The sequence below is a fragment of the Taeniopygia guttata genome, chromosome 34 (assembly GCF_048771995.1).
Source record: "Taeniopygia guttata chromosome 34, bTaeGut7.mat, whole genome shotgun sequence".
In the NCBI taxonomy this organism is placed as follows: domain Eukaryota; kingdom Metazoa; phylum Chordata; class Aves; order Passeriformes; family Estrildidae; genus Taeniopygia; species Taeniopygia guttata.
In genome coordinates, this window is record NC_133059.1 from 3878662 (window position 1) to 3896523 (window position 17862).

The following is a 17862-nucleotide window of genomic DNA, read 5'->3' on the forward strand; positions in this document are numbered from 1 at the left end:
TTTTTGGGTCCCTGAAGGATTTTTGGGGTTTCCGGGGTTTTTTGGGGGTCCCTGAAGGATTTTGGGGTTCCCGAAGGATTTTTGGGGTTTTTTTGGGGGTCCCGGGGGCGTTCCCGGGGTGGGGGCGGGGCCGTTCCCGCCCCTCCCCCCTCGCTCCGCCCCTCCCCCCCCCCGGAGCTTTAACGGCGGCGGCGGCGGGAGCGGACCCGGGGGGGAACAGGTAGGAGGAGGGGGGGGATGGGGGGGAGGGGGTCCCCAAACCCCCCCCGAGCCCCCCAAAAACCCCCCCGCCCCTCCCCCACCCCCGGCAGCCCCCCCCGCCCCTCCCCCGGCCGCGATTTTGGGGGGGAAGCGGCGGATTTGGGGGTGGGGGCGCGGGGGGAGGGGCGGGGGTCGCACCCACGGAGGGGGGGGAGGGGAGGGATGAGCCCCCCCCACCCAAAATTGGGCAAAAATCGCCGGAATTGGGAAAAAATTCCCGAGCTCGGGGATGGGAACAGGTGGGTGGGGGGGGGGGCGGCGATTCCGCCCGAATTCCCCCAAATTCCCCCCGAATTCCCCAAATTTCCCCCAAATTCCCGCGGCTTCCCCCCCGCGCTTCCCTGGTTTTCCCCAAATCCCCCCGAATTTCCCTTTTGCACCCCGAAATTCCCCATTTTTTCCTCGAAATTCTCCATTTCCCCTCAAAATTCCCCATTTTCCCCTCATAATCTCTCATTTTCCTCCCGAAATTCCCCATTTTCCCCTTCGAAATTTCCCATTTTCCCCCAAAATTCCGTTTCCCCCCCAATATTTCCCATTTTCCCCCAAAATTCCTATCTTCTCCCTTGAAATTCCCAATTCTCCCCTCGAATTTCCCCATTTCCCCCCAGAATTCCCATTTTCCTCCAGAAATTCCCCATTTTTCCCTTTGAAATTCCCCATTTCCCCCTGAAATTTCCCATTTTCCTCCAGAAATTCCCAACTTTCCCCCAATATTCCCCATTTTCCCCTCGAAATTCTCCCAAATCTCCCCCAGATCTGCTCAGGTTCCCCAAATTTTCCCCTGATTTTCTCCAAATTCTCCAAAATTGCCCCGAATTTCCCCGATTTCCCACACCCCCCCCCGGATTCCGCCAAAATTCCTTGGATTTCCTCCCAAAATCTCCAAATTTCCTGCAATTTTCCCCAAATTCAGAGGAATCTCCCAAATTCCCTCGATTTCCCCCCCGTTTCTCTGGAATTCCTGAAATTCTCTCAGATCCCCCCCAAATCTCCTGAATCCTCCCAAATTCTCCCAAATTTCTCATTTTCTCCCCCGAAGGCCTAAAATTCTCCCACATTTTCCCCGAAATTCCCCAAAATTCCCTTGAATTTTCCTGAATTCCCACAAATCCCCCACATTTGGGCTCGAATTCCCAAAATTCTCCCAAATTTCATCGCTCCTTCCCCCTAATTCCCCCAAATTTCCACATTTTGGCCCAAATACCCCAAATTCCTGCAGATTTCCTGAAATTTCCCGCCCGAATTCCCCCAAATCCTCCAAAATCTCCCCAAATCCTCCCCTGATTTTCCCTGAATTCCTCCAATTCCTTCAAATCTCCCCCAAATTCCCCAAATTTCCCTCAAATCCCCCCCGGAAACCCGAAAATTTCCCCGAATTTCCCAAATCCTCTCAATTCCCACAAATCTCCCCCCAGACCTCCCAAATTCCTGCAAATTCCCCCCCCCCCCCAAATTCTGCCCCAAATCCCAGAAATTCCCCCCCAAATTCCCCTTTTTCCCCTCCCCCCGCTGCCGAATCCCCCTCGGAAAACCCGGATTTGTCCTAAATCCCGGATTTTCCCCCAAATCCTCCCAAATCCGCCGGGAAGGGAAAAAAAAACCCAAAAAAAAGAAAAAAAAACACAAAAATCCGCAGTTTTGAGGGAAAAAGCGGCGGGATTTGGGTCTCGGCCGCTCCGAAAAGGGAATTTTTGGGGAATTTTTTGGGAATTTTGGGGAATTTGCCAGGAATTTGGGGAATTTCCCGGGAATTTGGGGTCGCCGGCTCCGAGGCTGCCCCGGGGTTGGGAATTTTGGGAATGCGGCTCCTCGATCCGGGGGAAAATCGCGGAAAATTGGGCAAATCCTGGGAATGAAGGAAAATCCCCCAAAACTGGGGCGAATCCCGAGGGATTTGGGGAAATCCCCGCGCGGGACCGGGGCTTAATGGGTTAATTAATGAGGGGCAGCGAGGGGCGTTAATTGGATTAATTGGGGGGGGGAGGAGCTGGGGCAGGAAATGGGGCAGGAGTGGGGCAGAAATGGGGCAGGAGTGGGGCAGGAATGGGGCAGGAAATGGGGCAGGAAATGGGGCAGGAGTGGGGCAGGAGTGGGGCAGGAGTGGGGCAAGAAATGGGGCAGGAGTGGGGCAGGAAATGGGGCAGGAAATGGGGCAGGAAGGGATCCATGGGTCCGGTTCGGATCTGTGGGTCCGGTTCGGATCTGTGGGTCTGGTTTGGATCCATGGGGCCGGTTTGGATCTGTGGGGCCGGTTTGGTTCTATGGGTCAGGTTCAGATCCGTGAGTCTAGTTGGGATCTGTGGGTCAGGTTCAGATCCGTGGGTCAGGTTCAGATCTATGGGTCCGGTTCTGATCCGTGGGGCCGGTTCTGATCTATGGGTCCGGTTCGGATCTATGGGTCCGGTTCTATTCTGTGGGGCCGGTTCTGATCTATGGGGCCGGTTCGGATCTGTGGGACCGGTTGGGATCTATGGGTAATGGATCTATGGGTCCGGTTCTGTGGGTCCGGTCTAGTTCTATGGGTCAGGTTCAGATCTATGGGTTCGGTTTAGTTCTGTGGGTCCGGTCCGGTCCGGTCCGGTTCTGTGGGTCCGGTCCGGTCCGTTCCGGTCCGTTCCGTTCCGTTCCGGTCCGGTCCGGTTCTGTGGGTCCGGTCCGTTCCGTTCCGGTCCGGTCCGGGTGCCGCGGGGGCGGCCCCGCTCGCGGCAGCCGCGCGGTTTCCATGGGAACGGGAGGGGGAGGGGCGCGGGGGAGGGGGAGGGGCCGCCCCGAACCGCCCCAAACCGGCCCCAGAACCGGGCCCAGAACCGCCCCGAACCGCCCCGAACCGGCACCGACCACCCCAAACCGCCCCGAACCGGCCCGAACCGGGCCCAGAACCGGGCCCAGAACCGGGCCCATGCATCAGAACCGGCCCGAACCGGGCCCAGAACCGGGCCCAGAACCGGGCCCATGCATCAGAACCGGCCCGAACCGGGCCCAGAACCGGGCCCAGAACCGCCCCTCGGATCAGAACCGCCCCGACTAGCCCGAACCGCCCCGAACTGAGCCCAGACTGGCACCGAACCGGCCCCACAGATCCGAACCAGCCCCACAGCTCCATCCCATCCCACATTCCTGATCCGTGGCCAAATCCCAGCCCCACATCCCAGCCCCATGGACCCACCCCACCCCGCATCCCAAATTCCCGACCCCACACCCCAAATTCCCGACCCCACACCCCAAATTCCTGACCCCACATCCCAAATTTCACATCCCACATCCCAAATTCCCAATCCCACACCCCAAATTCCTGACCTCACATCCCAAACCCCATCTCCCGCCCCACATCTGACCCCACATCTCCCAATCCCCCATACCTGACCCCCCATCTCCCACCCCGTATCTGACCCCCCATCTGCCCCCCATCTCCGCCCCACAGCTCCTCTGGGCGCCATGGCGGCGCTGGGCCCGGCGCTGGCGGCCTGGCTGCTGCTGAGCCCGCGGGGCTGCGCGGCGGCGGCCGAGGGCGCCAACGGCACGTGCCGCGGCTCGGCGCGCTGCCAGCCCGGCGTCCTCCTGCCCGTGTGGCAGCCGGACGAGCCGGCGGCCGGTGACAAGGCGGCGCGCGCCATCGTCTACTTCGTGGCCATGATGTACCTGTTCCTGGGCGTGTCCATCATCGCCGACCGCTTCATGGCCTCCATCGAGGTGATCACGTCGCGCGAGAAGGAGATCACCGTCACCAAGGCCAACGGCGAGACCAGCGTGGGCACCGTGCGCATCTGGAACGAGACGGTCTCCAACCTGACGCTGATGGCGCTGGGCTCCTCGGCGCCCGAGATCCTGCTGTCGCTCATCGAGGTGTGCGGGCACCGCTTCCAGGCCGGCGAGCTGGGCCCCGGCACCATCGTGGGCAGCGCCGCCTTCAACATGTTCGTGGTGATCGCCGTCTGCGTCTACGCCATCCCGGCGGGCGAGAGCCGCCGCATCAAGCACCTGCGCGTCTTCTTCGTCACCGCCTCCTGGAGCATCTTCGCCTACATCTGGCTCTACCTGATCCTGGCGGTGATCACGCCGGGCGTGGTGCAGGTGTGGGAGGCCTTCCTGACGCTGCTCTTCTTCCCGGCGTGCGTGGTGTTCGCCTGGGCGGCCGACAAGCGCCTGCTCTTCTACAAGTACGTCTACAAGCGCTACCGCGCCGACCCGCGCAGCGGCATCATCATCGGCACCGAGGCCGAGCGCCCGCCCAAGGACCTGGAGGCCGACGGCGGCTTCCCGGCGCTGCCCGAGCCCGAGCCCGGCGGCGGCGGCGGCGGGTCGCCCACGCCCGAGGAGAAGGAGCTGGACGAGAGCCGGCGCGAGGTGATCCAGATCCTCAAGGACCTGAAGCAGAAGCACCCCGAGAAGGAGCTGGAGCAGCTGCTGGACGCCGCCAACTACGTGGCGCTGGTGCACCAGCAGAAGAGCCGCGCCTTTTACCGCATCCAGGCCACGCGGCTGATGACCGGCGCCGGCAACGTGCTGAAGAAGCACGCGGCCGAGGCGGCGCGGCGCTCGCCCGCGCTGGCCGGCGAGGAGGACGAGGAGGAGGAGGAGGACGAGGCGTGCAGCCGCATCTTCTTCGAGCCGTGCCTCTACCACTGCCTGGAGAACTGCGGCTCGGTGACGCTGGCCGTGGCGTGCCAGCAGGGCCTGGGCGCCAACCAGACCTTCTACGTGGACTTCCGCACCGAGGACGGCTCGGCCAAGGCGGGCTCGGACTACGAGTACAGCGAGGGCACGCTCATCTTCAAGCCGGGCGAGACGCGCAAGGAGCTGGCCATCGGCATCATCGACGACGACATCTTCGAGGAGGACGAGCACTTCTTCGTGCGGCTGCTGAACCTGCGCGTGGGCGACGCCGAGGGCATGTTCGAGGCCGACTGCGACGACCACCCCAAGGGCAAGCTGGTGGCGCCGCTGGTGGCCACGGTCACCATCCTGGACGACGACCACGCCGGCATCTTCGGCTTCCGGGAGCGCTCGGTGCGCGTCAGCGAGTGCCAGGGCCACGTGGAGGTGACGGTGGTGCGCAGCTCCGGCGCCCGCGGCACCGTCATGGTGCCCTTCCGCACCGTGGAGGGGACGGCGCGCGGCGGCGGCGTCGACTACGAGGACGCCAGCGGGGAGCTGGAGTTCCGCAACGACGAGACGGCGTGAGGGCGGCGCGGAGGGAGGGACGGGTGGGGTGGGGTGGGTGGAGGTGGAGGAGGAAGAGGATGATGGATCCATGGATGGATGGAGGTGGAAGATGATGATGATGATGATGGATAGAGGATGGACAGATGGATCCATGAATGGATGATGGATGGAGGTGGAAGATGATGGATCCATGGATGATGGATGGATGGAGATGGAAGATGATGACGGATGATGGTGATGATGGATGGAGGTGGAAGATGATAATGGATGATGGATGGATGATGGATGGAGGTGGAAGATGATGATGGATGGATGGATGGATGGATGGATGGATGGATGGATGGAGGTGAAAAATGATGATGACGTTGATGGATGGATGGAGGTGGAAGATTATGACGGATGATGGTGATGATGGATGGAGGATGGACGGATGGATCCATGAATGGATGCATGGATGGAGATGAAGAGGAAGAGGATGATTGTGTCATTGGTTGGCTGGAAAAGGAGAAGGAAGAGTGGATGATGGATGAAGATGCAAGATGATGATGATGATGATGATGATGGATGGATCACGGATGGACGGATGGAAGGCAGAGGAAGATGATGATGATGGGTGGCTGGGCAGATGGATGGAGATGGAAGAGGAAGATGATGGTTGGGTCATTGTTTGGGTGGAGATGGAAGAGGAAGAAGGTGGATGATGGATGGATGAAGGTGGAAGATGATGACGATGATGGATGATGATGATGACATTGGATGACAAAGATGATGATGGCGGATGATGATGGTGACAATGGTTGATGATGGTGATGACGATGCTGACGACGATGCTGATGATGATGGTGATGACGATGATGATGACAATGATGACGATGATGGCGACCCTGAGGCCGAAGGTGCCCCGTGTCCCGCCCCAGGAAGACACTGCAGGTGAAGATCGTGGACGACGAGGAGTACGAGAAGAAGGAGAACTTCTTCATCGAGCTGGGGACGCCGCGCTGGCTCAAGCGCGGCATCTCGGGTACGGGGGCGCCGCGGGGACGCCGCGGTGACGCCGGGGGTGGGGACACTGCCGGCGGGGTCACCGCGGGGTCTCACCTCCGTCCCTCCCTCCCCTCTCTCCTCAGCTCTGCTGCTGGCCCAAGGTAGGAGCCTTCGGCCTCGGACGCGGCCCATGACCATGGATGTGCCATGACGTGTATGTCGCCGTGTCCCACGCCGTGTCCTCGTGCCGCGGCCTCATCGCGGCCCCGTGAGGTGTCCCCATCGGCGCCACGCCCGTCACCCGCCCGCGGCGTCCCCACGCCGTGTCACGTCCCCTTTGGTGTCCCTTTGGTGTCCCCACGTCCCCACGCCATGTCCCCACATCCCCCGTTGTGTCCCCAACACATCCCCGGTGATGTGGCCACCGTGTCTCCATGTCCCCATCGTGTCCCCACACCGTGTCCCCATGTCCCCATGTTCCCATTGTGTCCCCACCATGTCCCCACGTGTCCCCAGTGATGCGGCGGGAGTGTCCCCATGTCCCCACTATGTCCCCACATGTTCCCATCATGTCCCCATTGTGTCCCCACTGTGTCCCCTACACCATGTCCCCATGTCCCCACCATGTCCCCACATGTCCCCACCATGTCCCCACCATGTCCCCACCATGTCCCCACCATGTCCCCACCATGTCCCCATATCCCCACCATGTCTCCACCATGTCCCCACCATGTCCCATACCATGTCCCCATGTCCCTACACCATGTCCCCACGTGTCCCCATGTCCCCACGTGTCCCCACCATATCCCCACCATATCCCCACCATATCCCCACCGTGTCCCCATGTCCCCACGTGTCCCCACGTGTCCCCACCATGTCCCCACGTGTCCCCACATGTCCCCATGTCCCCACGTGTCCCGAACATGTCCCCACGTGTCCCCATGTCCCCACGTGTCCCCACGTGTCCCCACGGTGTCCCCGCGGTGTCCCCGCGCAGGGGACGGCGACCGGCAGCTCTCGGCCGAGGAGGAGGAGGCGCGCCGCATCGCCGACATGGGCAAACCGGTGCTGGGCGACAACCGGCGCCTGGAGGTGGTCATCGAGGAGTCCTACGACTTCAAGGTGACCCTGGGGACACCCTGGGGACACCCTGGGGACACCGGGGGCGGGGAGGGGACGCGGCCTGACCCCGCCGTGTCCCCGCCGTCCCCAGAACACGGTGGACAAGCTGATGAAGAAAACCAACCTGGCCACCGTCATCGGCACGCACTCGTGGCGCGAGCAGTTCCTGGAGGCCATCACCGTCAGCGCAGGTGGCACGGCCGCCCCGAGGTGTCCCCAAGTGTCCCCGGCGGTGTCCTCAGGGTCCCCCCACCATCCCCAGCGCCCTCAGGGTCACCGTCACTGTGGGTGGCAGAAGGTCCCCAAGCTCTCCTTGGTGTCCCCAGTGTCCCCTTGGTGTCCCCAAGGTCCACTTGGGGTCTTCCCACCTTACCCAGTGTCCACAGTGTCCAACCTTTGGGTGCCACCTTGGTGCCGCCACCGTGGGGATCCCCAACCTCGATGCCACCACCTTGGGGACCCCAATGCCACCACCCTGGTGACCCAAACCCTGGTGGTGCCACCACCCTGGTGACCCCAAAACTGGTGCCACCACCCTTGTTACCCCAACCTTGGTGGTGCCACCACCCTGGTGACCCCAAAACTGGTGCCACCACCCTGGTGACCCCAATGCCACCACCCTGGTGACCCCAACCTTGGTGGTGCCACCACCCTGGTGACCCCAGTGCCACCACCCTGGTGACCCCAAAACTGGTGCCACCTCCCTGGTGACCCCAAAACTGGTGCCACCACCCTGGTGACCCCAATGCCACCTCCCTGGTGACCCCACCGCCGGTGCCGCCCCGCAGGTGACGAGGACGAGGACGACGAGGGCCGTGAGGAGCGGCTGCCGTCGTGCTTCGATTACGTCATGCACTTCCTGACGGTCTTCTGGAAGGTTCTGTTCGCCTGCGTGCCGCCCACGGCGCTGCTGGGGGGCTGGGCGGCCTTCGGCGTCTCCATCCTCCTCCTCGCGCTGCTCACCGCCCTCATCGGAGACCTGGCCGCGCACTTCGGCTGCACCCTCGGCCTCAAGGACTCGGTCAACGCCGTCGTCTTCGTGGCGCTCGGCACCTCCATCCCCGGTGAGGGACCGTGGGGACATCACGGGGACATCACGGGGACCTTGGGGACCTTGGGAAGGGGGGATGGGACAAGGGAAAGGACAAGGGACCCAAGGGCTGCATGACTTGGCCAAGGCCATCGTCTTCGTCACCTTCGACATCCCCAACGTCCCCAACATGTCCAAGGTCCCCGATGTCCCCAGTGTCCCCAATGTCCTCCTGACCTCCCAATGTCCCCAGTGTCCCCAACCCCCCAATGTCCCCAACACCCCCAACATCCTCAATGTCCCCAACATCCCCAATGTCCCCAATGTCCCCAACCCCCCCAACTCCCCCAAAACCCCTGATGTCCCCAACGTCCCCAACACGCCAATGTCCCGAATATCTCCAATGTCCCTAATGCCACCAATGTCCCCAATGTCCCCAATGTCTCCAATGTCCCCAACACCCCCAACGTCCCCAAGACCCCCAACACCCCCAATGTCCCCAATGTCCCCAATGTCCCCAATGTCCCCAAGTCCCCAACACCCCCGATGTCCCCAACCCCGCAGACACCTTCGCCAGCCGCGTGGCCGCGCTGCAGGACCCGTGCGCCGACGCCTCCATCGGCAACGTCACCGGCTCCAACGCCGTCAACGTCTTCCTGGGGCTGGGGCTGGCCTGGTCGGTGGCCGCCGTCTACTGGGCGGCGCAGGGCCGGGCGTTCCGCGTGCCGCCGGGCACCTTGGCCTTCCCCGTCACGCTCTTCACCATCTTCGCCTTCCTCGCCATCGGCGTGCTGCTCTGGCGGCGCCGCGCGCCCATCGGCGGCGAGCTGGGGGGGCCCCGCGCCCCCAAAATCCTGACGGCCGGGCTCTTCCTGCTGCTCTGGCTGCTCTACGTGGTGTTCGCCAGCCTGGAGGCCTACTGCCACATCCAGGGCTTCTGACTGGGCAAACTGGGAGCACTGGGAGGGACTGGGAGGGACTGGGAGGGACTGGGATTGGACTGCCACATCCAGGGGTTCTAACTGGGCAAACTGGGAGCACTGGGAGGGACTGGGAGGGACTGGGATTGGACTGGGAGGCACTGGGAGGGACTGGGAGCCTACTGCCACATCCAGGGCTTCTGACTGGGAGCACTGGGAGGGACTGGGAGGGACTGGGATCGGACTGGGATCGGCCTGGGAGCCTACTGCCACAGCCAGGGGTTCTAACTGGGAATACTGGGCGGACTGGGAGGGACTGGGAACAGCTCTTGGGGGTCACTGGGAGCACTGGGATTGCACTGGGAGCACTGGGAAGGACTGAGATCAGACTGGGAGCACTGGGATCGAACTGGGAGGGAACTGGGATCGAACTGGGAGCACTGGGACCAGACTGGGAGCACTGGGACCAAACTGGGAGGGAACTGGGAGCACTGGGACGGCGACGCCTCCCCGGGGTCCCCCCTCGCCCCTCCCCCATCCCTTTGGGGTCCCCCCCGCCCCTCCCCCACCCCAGGGACCCTTGGGCCGCCTCAGGGACCCCCCAGGACCCCCCAAAATCCTTCAGGGACCCCCAAAATCCACCCCAAGACCCCAAAATCCTTCAGGGACCCCAAATCACCCCCAAGGGACCCCAAAATTCCTTCAGGGACCCCAAATCCCCCCCAAGGGATCCCAAATCCCCCCAGGGACCCCCGCCCCTCCCCCCCCCCGGGGTCGTTTCTTATCTCGCAGCGTTTTTTAAGCGGGGGAGGGGCGCGGTGGGGGAGGGGCGCGGGGGGGAGGGGGGGTGGGGGAGGGGCGCCCCCGAAAAACCAAAAAAAAAATCAAAAAATAAAAAAAAACCCCAAAATTAAAAATTTAAAAAAAAAAACCACCAAAAAAAAAAACCAAATTCGGCCCCGGCTGTGAGTGAGAACCAGGGACCCCGTGACGTCACACGCCTATAGGTGACGTCATTCCCCCAACAGGAGACGGAGTGACGTCACTCCTCTTGCCCCGCCCCCTTTCCTTTGGCCGCTTTCACGTCGCAAAGGAAGCGGCTGCCGCAAAGCGCGGCCGTCGCCATGGCGACCGGCCCGGAAGTGCCCAAAAACGCCCGGAGAGCCCCAAAATCGACTCGGGGACCCCAAAATGTGCCTGGAAGCCCCAAAATCAGCCCGGGGACCTCCAAATCACCCTCGGGACCCCCAAAACAATCTTGTGGACCCCAAAATCAGCTCGACGACCCCAAAAAGACCTCAGGAACCCCAAAATCACTTGGGTGACCCCAAAACGGTCCTGGGGACCCCCAAAATCCGCGGGGCCCCCTCAGGGGAGAGAACCGCCGTAAAGCGCCGCCGCGAAGCGCTCGCTGCCATGGTTACCGCCACGTCCCCATGGTAACACATACGCCCGGGTGGGCCGTAAAGCGCGACGCCGTAAAACGCGCTGGGTTTGGGCGGTGCGCTGCCGTTGCCGTGGCAACGCGGGTTAGGGTTAGTCTGGGCGGTGCCGTACGGCGCGGGGCGCGTTGCCGGGTGACAGCCGTAAAGCGCGCGGGGCGGCGCGGCAGTGTCGCGTTGCGCGCAGTCATGGCGGTGCCGAACGGGGCCGGGACCGGGACCGGGACCGGGACGGGCCCGGGGGGACCCGGGGGAGGCCTCAGGGCCGCGGCCGGGCTCTACGAGCAGCTCAAGGGCGAGTGGGGCCGCAAGAGCCCCAACCTGGCCAAGTGCGGGGAGGCGCTGGGCAGGCTGAAGGTGAGGGGAGGGGAGCGGGGGGGTTTTGGGGGGTTTGAGGGGGATTTTGGGGGGTTTTGAGGGGATTTTGGGGCATGTGGGAGGGTTTGGGGGCTTTGAGGGGGATTTTGGGGGGTTTTGAGGGGGATTTTGGGGGGTTCGGGAGAGTTTGTGAGACTTTGGGAAGGTTGGAGGGTTTCGGGGGATTTTTGGGGGAGGCTGAGGGGGATGTTGAGGGGATTTGGGGGAGTTTTCGGGGGTTTGAGGGGATTCCGGGGGGTTTTGGGGGGGCTGAGGGGGTTTGAGGGGGATTTGGGGGGACTGAGGGAATTGGAGAGGTTTGAGGGGGATTTGGGGGTTTTGGGGGGATTTTGGGGAATTTGGAGGGGGCCGAGGGGGTTTGGGGGGGATTTGTGGGGTTTTGAGGGGATTTGGGGGTATGTGGGAGGGTTTTGGGGCTTTGAGGGGGATTTGGGGGGGTTTGGGGGGATTTTGGGGGTAGTGAGGGGGTCTGGGGGGGCTGAAAGGGTTTGGGGAGGATTTGGGGGATTTTGGGGGGACGCTGAGAGGGTTTTGGGGGGTTTGGGGGGTTTGGGGGATTTTTAGGTGTTGAGGGGTGATTTGGAGGATTTTTTGGGGGGTTTGAGGGTGATTTTGGGGGATTTATGGGAATTTCGTGAGGTTTGGGGTGGCTGGGAGGGGGGTTCCCGGATTTTGGGGATTTTTGGGGTGTCCCAACCCCCCCCCTCATTTGTGTCCTTTCCTGTCAACACCAATTAACCCCAAGCCATTAATTAACTCTGAGCCATTAATTAACACCAAACCTTTAATGAAGGGGTTGGGTTGGGGCTGGGGGGGGCACAGAGACCCCCCCAGGATCCCCCAAATTCCTCAGGGACCCCCCAAAACCCCCCCAGGTGGCTCTGCTGGACCTGAACTTCCTCCCGACCTCCGGCTCCGCCATGACCAAACAGCAGCTGATCCTGGCCCGTGAGTACCCCAAAATCCCCCCTAAAACACCCCAAAAATCCTCCAAAAACACCCCAAAAATCCCCCCAAACACTCTGAAAACATCCCCTAAAATCCCCCAAAAACACTCCTAAAAATCCTCCAAAAACACCCCAAAAATCCCCCCAAACACTCTGAAAACATCCCCTAAAATCCCCCAGAAACACCCCCAAAAATCCTCCAAAAACACCCCAAAACTTCCTCTAAAACACCCTAAAAATCCCACCAAAAATCCCCCCCAAAATCCCCCAGAAACACCCCAAAATCCTCTCAAAAATCTCCTTAAAGCACCCCAAAAATCCCCCCAAAATCACCTCCAAAATTCCCCAAAATCCTCTCATAAACCCCCCCCAAAAACCTCCTCAAAAATTCCCCAAAATTCTCCCAAAAACACCTCAAACCCCCTCCCAAAATTCCCGAAAAGTCCCCCAAAATCCCCCCAAGAATTCCCAAAAATTGGCCCCGACTTTCTGCAAGATTTTCCTCAAATCTGACCCAAATCCATCCCAAATCCCCCCTAACCTTTCCCAAACCCCAAATTCCCTTTTTTTTGGTGTTTTTTCCCCATGTTTAGGGGATATTTTGGAGATTGGAGCCCAGTGGAGCATCCTGAGGAAGGACATTCCCATTTTTTCCCTTTTTTATGTGATTTTTGCCCGTTTTTAGGGGATATTTTGGAGATTGGAGCCCAGTGGAGCATCCTGAGGAAGGACATTCCCATTTTTTCCCATTTTTTCCCATTTTTATTTGATTTTTGCCCATTTTTAGGGGATATTTTGGAGATTGGGGCCCAGTGGAGCATCCTGAGGAAGGACATTCCCATTTTTTCCCATTTTTATTTGATTTTTGTCCATTTTTAGGGGATATTTTGGAGATTGGAGCCCAGTGGAGCATCCTGAGGAAGGACATTCCCTCCTTCGAGCGTTACATGGCCCAGCTCAAGTGCTACTACTTCGACTACAAGTGAGTCTGGGGGATTTTGGGGGGATTTTGGGGTCTCTGGGGGATTTTGGGGGGTCTGGGGTAGGGTTGGGGGGGGTTGGGGTGTTTTTGGGGGGGTTTGGGGTGATCTGAGGAGAGTTTTGGGGGAGGTCTGGGGGAGTTTTGAGGGGTTCTGGGGGATTTGGGGGGGTTTGGGTGTCTGGGGGGCTCTGGGTTAGGGTTTGGGGGCTCTGGGGGTCTTTGGGGTGGGTTTGGAGGGTTTGGGGGGCTCTGGGTTAGGGTTTGGGGGGCTCTGGGGGTCTTTGGGGTGGTTTTGGGGGGCTCTGGGTTAGGGTTTGGGGGGTTTGGGGGGTTTTGGGGTCTCTGGGGAGGATCTGGGTTAGGCTATGGACGGGGTTTGGGGGGCTCTGGGTTAAGATTTGGGGGTCTTTGGGGTGGTTCTGGGGGGCTTTGGGGGCTCTGGGTTAGGGTTTGGGGGGTTCTGGGGGGCTTGGGGGGCTCTGGGTTAGGGTTTGGGGGTCTTTGGGGTGGTTCTGGGGGCTTTGGGGGTCTCTGGGTTAGGATTTGGGGGGTTCTGGGGGGCTTTGGGGTCTCTGGGTTAGAGTTAGGGGGGCTTTGGGGTAGTTCTTGAGGGCTTTGAGGGGCTCTGGGGGGTTTTGGGGAGTTTGGGAGCTCAGGTTTAGGGTTAGGGGGACTTTGGGGGGTCTCTGGGGGGGTTTGGGGGGGCTCAGCACCTCCTGGAACGTTCCAGAACCCCGTCATAGAGGAGCTGGGGGGGGTTTGGGGGTGCTCAGGATGGGTTTGGGGGTCTCAGGGTGGATTTGGGGGTCACTGTGGGGGTCTGTGGGGGGCTCAGAACCCCTCAGAAGGTTCTAGAAGCCTCAGAACGTTCCGGAATCTCTCAGGGAGGAGCTGCCCGAGTCGGCGTCGCGGCACCAGCTGCTGGGGCTGAACCTGCTGTTCCTGCTGTCCCAGAACCGCGTGGCCGAGTTCCACACCGAGCTGGAGCGGCTCCCGGCGCCCGACATCCAGGGGAACCTCTTCATCCGGCACCCCGTGTCCCTGGAGCAGGTCTGGGGGGGTTTGGGGTGATTTATGGGGGATTTGGGGGGATTTATGGGGGATTTGGGGTGATTTATGGGGGATTTGGGGGGATTTATGGGGGATTTGGGGGGATTTATGGGGGATTTGGGGTGATTTGGGATCAGGGGAACCTCTTCATCCGGCACCCCGTGTCCCTGGAGCAGGTCTGGGGGATTTGGGGTGATTTATGGGGGATTTGGGAACAGGGGAACCTCTTCATCCGGCACCCCGTGTCCCTGGAGCAGGTTTGGGGTGATTTATGGGGGATTTGGGGTGATTTATGGGGGATTTGGGGTGATTTATGGGATTTTCAGGGTGTTTTATCCCGTTTTTTGTCCCCAGTACCTGATGGAGGGCAGCTACAACAAAGTGTTCCTGGCCAAGGGCAACATCCCAGCAGAGAGCTACACCTTCTTCATCGACATCCTGCTGGACACCATCAGGTCAGGCAGCCCAAAATCCCCCAAAATCACCCCAAAATCCATCCCAAATCACCCTGGAACCCCAAAACCCCAAATCCCCCCTGAAATACCCCCAAAACCGCCCTGAAACCACCCCAAACCCCTCACTGGGCAGAGCTGCACCTTCTTCATCGACATCCTGCTGGACACCAGCAGGTCTGCAACCCCAAAATCCCCCAAAATCACCCCAAAATCCCCTCTGACCCCCCAAACCCCCCTCAAACCCCCAATTGTGCCATCAAACCCCCCAAAATCCCCTCAGAACCCATCCAAATCCCCTCAGAACCTCCAAATCCCCCTCAGGAACCCCCAAATCCCCTCAGAACCCCCAAATTTCCCCTCTCCCTTCCCAAATTTCCTACCAAGACTCCCCAAATCCCCCTCAGGACCCCAAAATTCTCCTCAGGACCCCCAAATTTCCCCTCAGAACCCCCCAAAATCCCCTCAGAACCACCAAAACCCCCACTGAAATCCCCCTAAATCCCCCAATTTCCCTCTCAAACCCCCCGATATTCCCCCAAACCCCTCAAAAATCCCCCAATTTTCTCCTCAACCCCCCTGATATTCCACCCAAACCCCCCAGTACACACCCAAACCCCCCAAAAATCCCCCAAAATCCCCCTGAGACCCCCCAAACCCCCCAGGGACGAGATCGCGGGCTGCATCAAGGCTTCAAACCCCCCAAAAATCCCCCGATAACACCCCAAAAATCCCCCAAATCCCTTTGAGACTCCCCCAAAATCCCCCCGAAACACCCCCAAATCCCCCCGAGACCCCCGAAATTGCCCTAAAATGCCCCAAAATTCCCCCCCAGGGACGAGATCGCAGGCTGCATCGAGGCCGCCTACGAGCGGATCCTGTTCCCCGAGGCGGCGCGGATCCTCTTCTTCAGCTCGCCCCGCAAGATGACCGACTACGCCAAAAAGGTACGGGGCGCCCCAAAAACGGTCAGAAACACCCCGAAATCGGTCAGAAACACCCCGAAATCAGTCAGGACTACCCCAAAATCGGTCAGAAACACCCCAAAAACGGTCAGAAACACCCCAAAACCGGTCAGAAACACCCCAAAATCGGTCAGAAACACCCCAAAATACCTCGAAACCAGTGTGGAACACCCCAAAATATCCCAAAAATGGCATGAAACACCCTGAAAATGGTGTGAATCGCCCCAGAATCACCCCAAAAAACGGTCTGAAATTCCCTGAAATACCCAAAAATGCCCCAAAAAAACGCCCTGAAACACCTCAAAACCACCCCGAAATACAAACACTCTCAAACCTGAAATACCTCCAAACAACCTGAAAGCCCCCAAATATCCCCCTAAACCTTTCCCAAACCCCCCAAAATCCACACCAAACCCCCCAATACCCACCCCAAATCCCCCAAATCCCCTTTAAACCCCCCCAATATCCACCCAAACCCCCTTTAACTCCCTCCAATCCCCCCGAAATCTCCCCAACCCCCCCTCCAATACCCAAAAATCCCCCCAAAATGCACCCAAATCCCCCAATACCCACCCCAAAGCCCCCTCAAATCCCCAATACCCACCCCAAACCTTTCCCAAACCCCCCAAAATCCACCCCAAACCCCACAACCCCCCCCAATACCCACCCCAAACCTCCTTCAACGCCCTCCAACCTCCCCAAATCCCCTCTAAACCCCCTTTAACCCCTTCCAATCCCCCCAAATCCACCCTAAATCCCCTCCAAACCCCCCCATACCCACCCCAAACCCTCTTTAACCCACTCCAACCCCCTAAATCCCCCCCATATTTGCCCCAACCCCTCCAAATCCCCTCCAAACCCCCCAATACCCACCCTAAACCCCCCAATACCCACCCCAAACCCATTTTTATCCCTTTTTTTCCCCTTTTATCCCCAGCGGGGCTGGGTGCTGGGTCCCTCCAACTATTACAGTTTTGGGGGGCGGCAGCAGAAAGCCGAGGACCCCCCGATCCCCTCGACGGAGTTGGCCACGCAGGTGATCGAGTACGCCCGGCAGCTGGAGATGATCGTCTGAAAACACCAAATTCCTCCTTTGCCTCTTTAGTCCCTTTTTTTTTTTTTTGTGGGTTTTTTTTCCGCCTTTTCCCTGCCTTTTTCTGTCCCTTTTTCTGTGTTTTTTGGCCGTTTTCCATGGTTTTTGGCCATTTCCAACGTTTAAAGTGGTTTTTCCTTGTTTGTTTTTTTTTTCTTTTTGGATGGAACCCCATCCAAAACTGTTCAAAGATTATTCTGGTCCCCACATTAGGACCCCACTCCAAAATCTCCCCTAATTCTGTTTGTTCTCCTTATTTCTCTTATTTTATTGCGTTTTTGGGGTTGAAATGGCTTTTTGGGGGCGGTTAAATGTTTAAAAGGAGTTTTGGTGGGTCTTGATGCTCTCTGAAACCCCCGAAATCCTCATTTATTCCCATTTTCTCTTCCAATTTGTTGCATTTTTGGGGGAGTCTCGATGCAGGAGCCCCAAACCCCCCTCAGACCACCCCAAATCCCCCTTTTAACGCCCATTTCCCCATTCTTGTGAGTTTAACGATTTCAAAGGGTTTTTGGGGGGGGTTTGAAGACCCCCCTCCCCCCCCGTCCCAGGCACCCCCTTTTTGGGCAGAACCCGGGGGGCTGAGCCCCTCCCCAAAAATATGAACGCCAAGATGTTGTTCCAATAAAGTGCTGGAGCCGGAGTGAGGTAGTTTTGGGTCGGTTTGGGGCATTTTTGGGGCATTTTTGGGTAATATTGGGGCCGTTTCGTTCCTGGGGGGCTTCGGGACCCCCGAATTCCCCTCACGACGAAGCCCCGCCCACTCTCTCCTGATTGGCTGAGAGCCCCCGCGCCTCGCGCTGATTGGTCGAGGCGCTCCCCCAGCAAAAAAAGGCGCGCAGATGTGACCGGCGCGTATGAAAGGGCGGAGATGATTGGGTGGCGAATGGCGGGAATGAGAGGAGAGCGGTGATTGGCTATACGCCCTCTTCTCCAACCAATGAGTGTGCGAGAGGCGGGGTTGGGATGAGGCGTGGAGGGAGGGCGCCGCCGTGCGGACGGGAGGAGGAAGGCCCAGTGCTCCCAGTTAACCCCAGTTCCCCCCAGTGCCCTCCCAGTTAACCTCAGTG

At 59.7% G+C, this 17862-nt stretch overlaps 2 protein-coding genes across 3 annotated transcripts; both read left to right on the plus strand.

Moving 5' to 3' along the window:
• Positions 1-104: 104 nt before the first annotated feature.
• On the plus strand, positions 105-10100 carry SLC8A2 (solute carrier family 8 member A2). 2 transcript variants are annotated; one of them, XM_041712472.2, is made up of 8 exons: positions 105-220; positions 3686-5441; positions 6345-6448; positions 6555-6572; positions 7409-7533; positions 7625-7724; positions 8322-8597; positions 9128-10100. In XM_041712472.2, the coding sequence occupies exons 2-8, from the start codon at positions 3700-3702 to the stop codon at positions 9502-9504; spliced, it is 2742 nt and encodes a 913-aa protein (XP_041568406.2). In that variant the 5' UTR covers positions 105-220; positions 3686-3699; the 3' UTR covers positions 9505-10100. The 2 variants fall into 2 exon arrangements, with proteins under 2 accessions (XP_041568406.2, XP_041568410.1); XM_041712476.2 differs by lacking the exons at positions 105-220; positions 3686-5441; positions 6345-6448 and having other exon boundaries at positions 6555-6625.
• Positions 10101-11054: 954 nt separating this feature from the next.
• Positions 11055-17435, plus strand: PSMD8 (proteasome 26S subunit, non-ATPase 8). The gene is made up of 7 exons (XM_041712471.2): positions 11055-11282; positions 12179-12251; positions 13130-13232; positions 14117-14282; positions 14637-14737; positions 15570-15681; positions 16637-17435. The coding sequence occupies exons 1-7, from the start codon at positions 11115-11117 to the stop codon at positions 16772-16774; spliced, it is 861 nt and encodes a 286-aa protein (XP_041568405.2). The 5' UTR covers positions 11055-11114; the 3' UTR covers positions 16775-17435.
• The last annotated feature ends 427 nt before the right edge of the window (positions 17436-17862 follow it).

Bases quoted from the DNA above. Each gene is read 5' to 3' on its own strand.
- SLC8A2 (XM_041712472.2), top strand. From the start codon at position 3,700: ATGGCGGCGCTGGGCCCGGCGCTGGCGGCCTGGCTGCTGCTGAGCCCG. The intron at 7,534-7,624 runs GTGACCCTGGGG...CGCCGTCCCCAG, and splicing joins AGGAGTCCTACGACTTCAAG to AACACGGTGGACAAGCTGAT. The intron at 7,725-8,321 runs GTGGCACGGCCG...GCCGCCCCGCAG, and splicing joins GGCCATCACCGTCAGCGCAG to GTGACGAGGACGAGGACGAC.
- PSMD8 (XM_041712471.2), top strand. From the start codon at position 11,115: ATGGCGGTGCCGAACGGGGCCGGGACCGGGACCGGGACCGGGACGGGC. The intron at 11,283-12,178 runs GTGAGGGGAGGG...AAACCCCCCCAG, and splicing joins AGGCGCTGGGCAGGCTGAAG to GTGGCTCTGCTGGACCTGAA. The intron at 15,682-16,636 runs GTACGGGGCGCC...TTTTATCCCCAG, and splicing joins TGACCGACTACGCCAAAAAG to CGGGGCTGGGTGCTGGGTCC.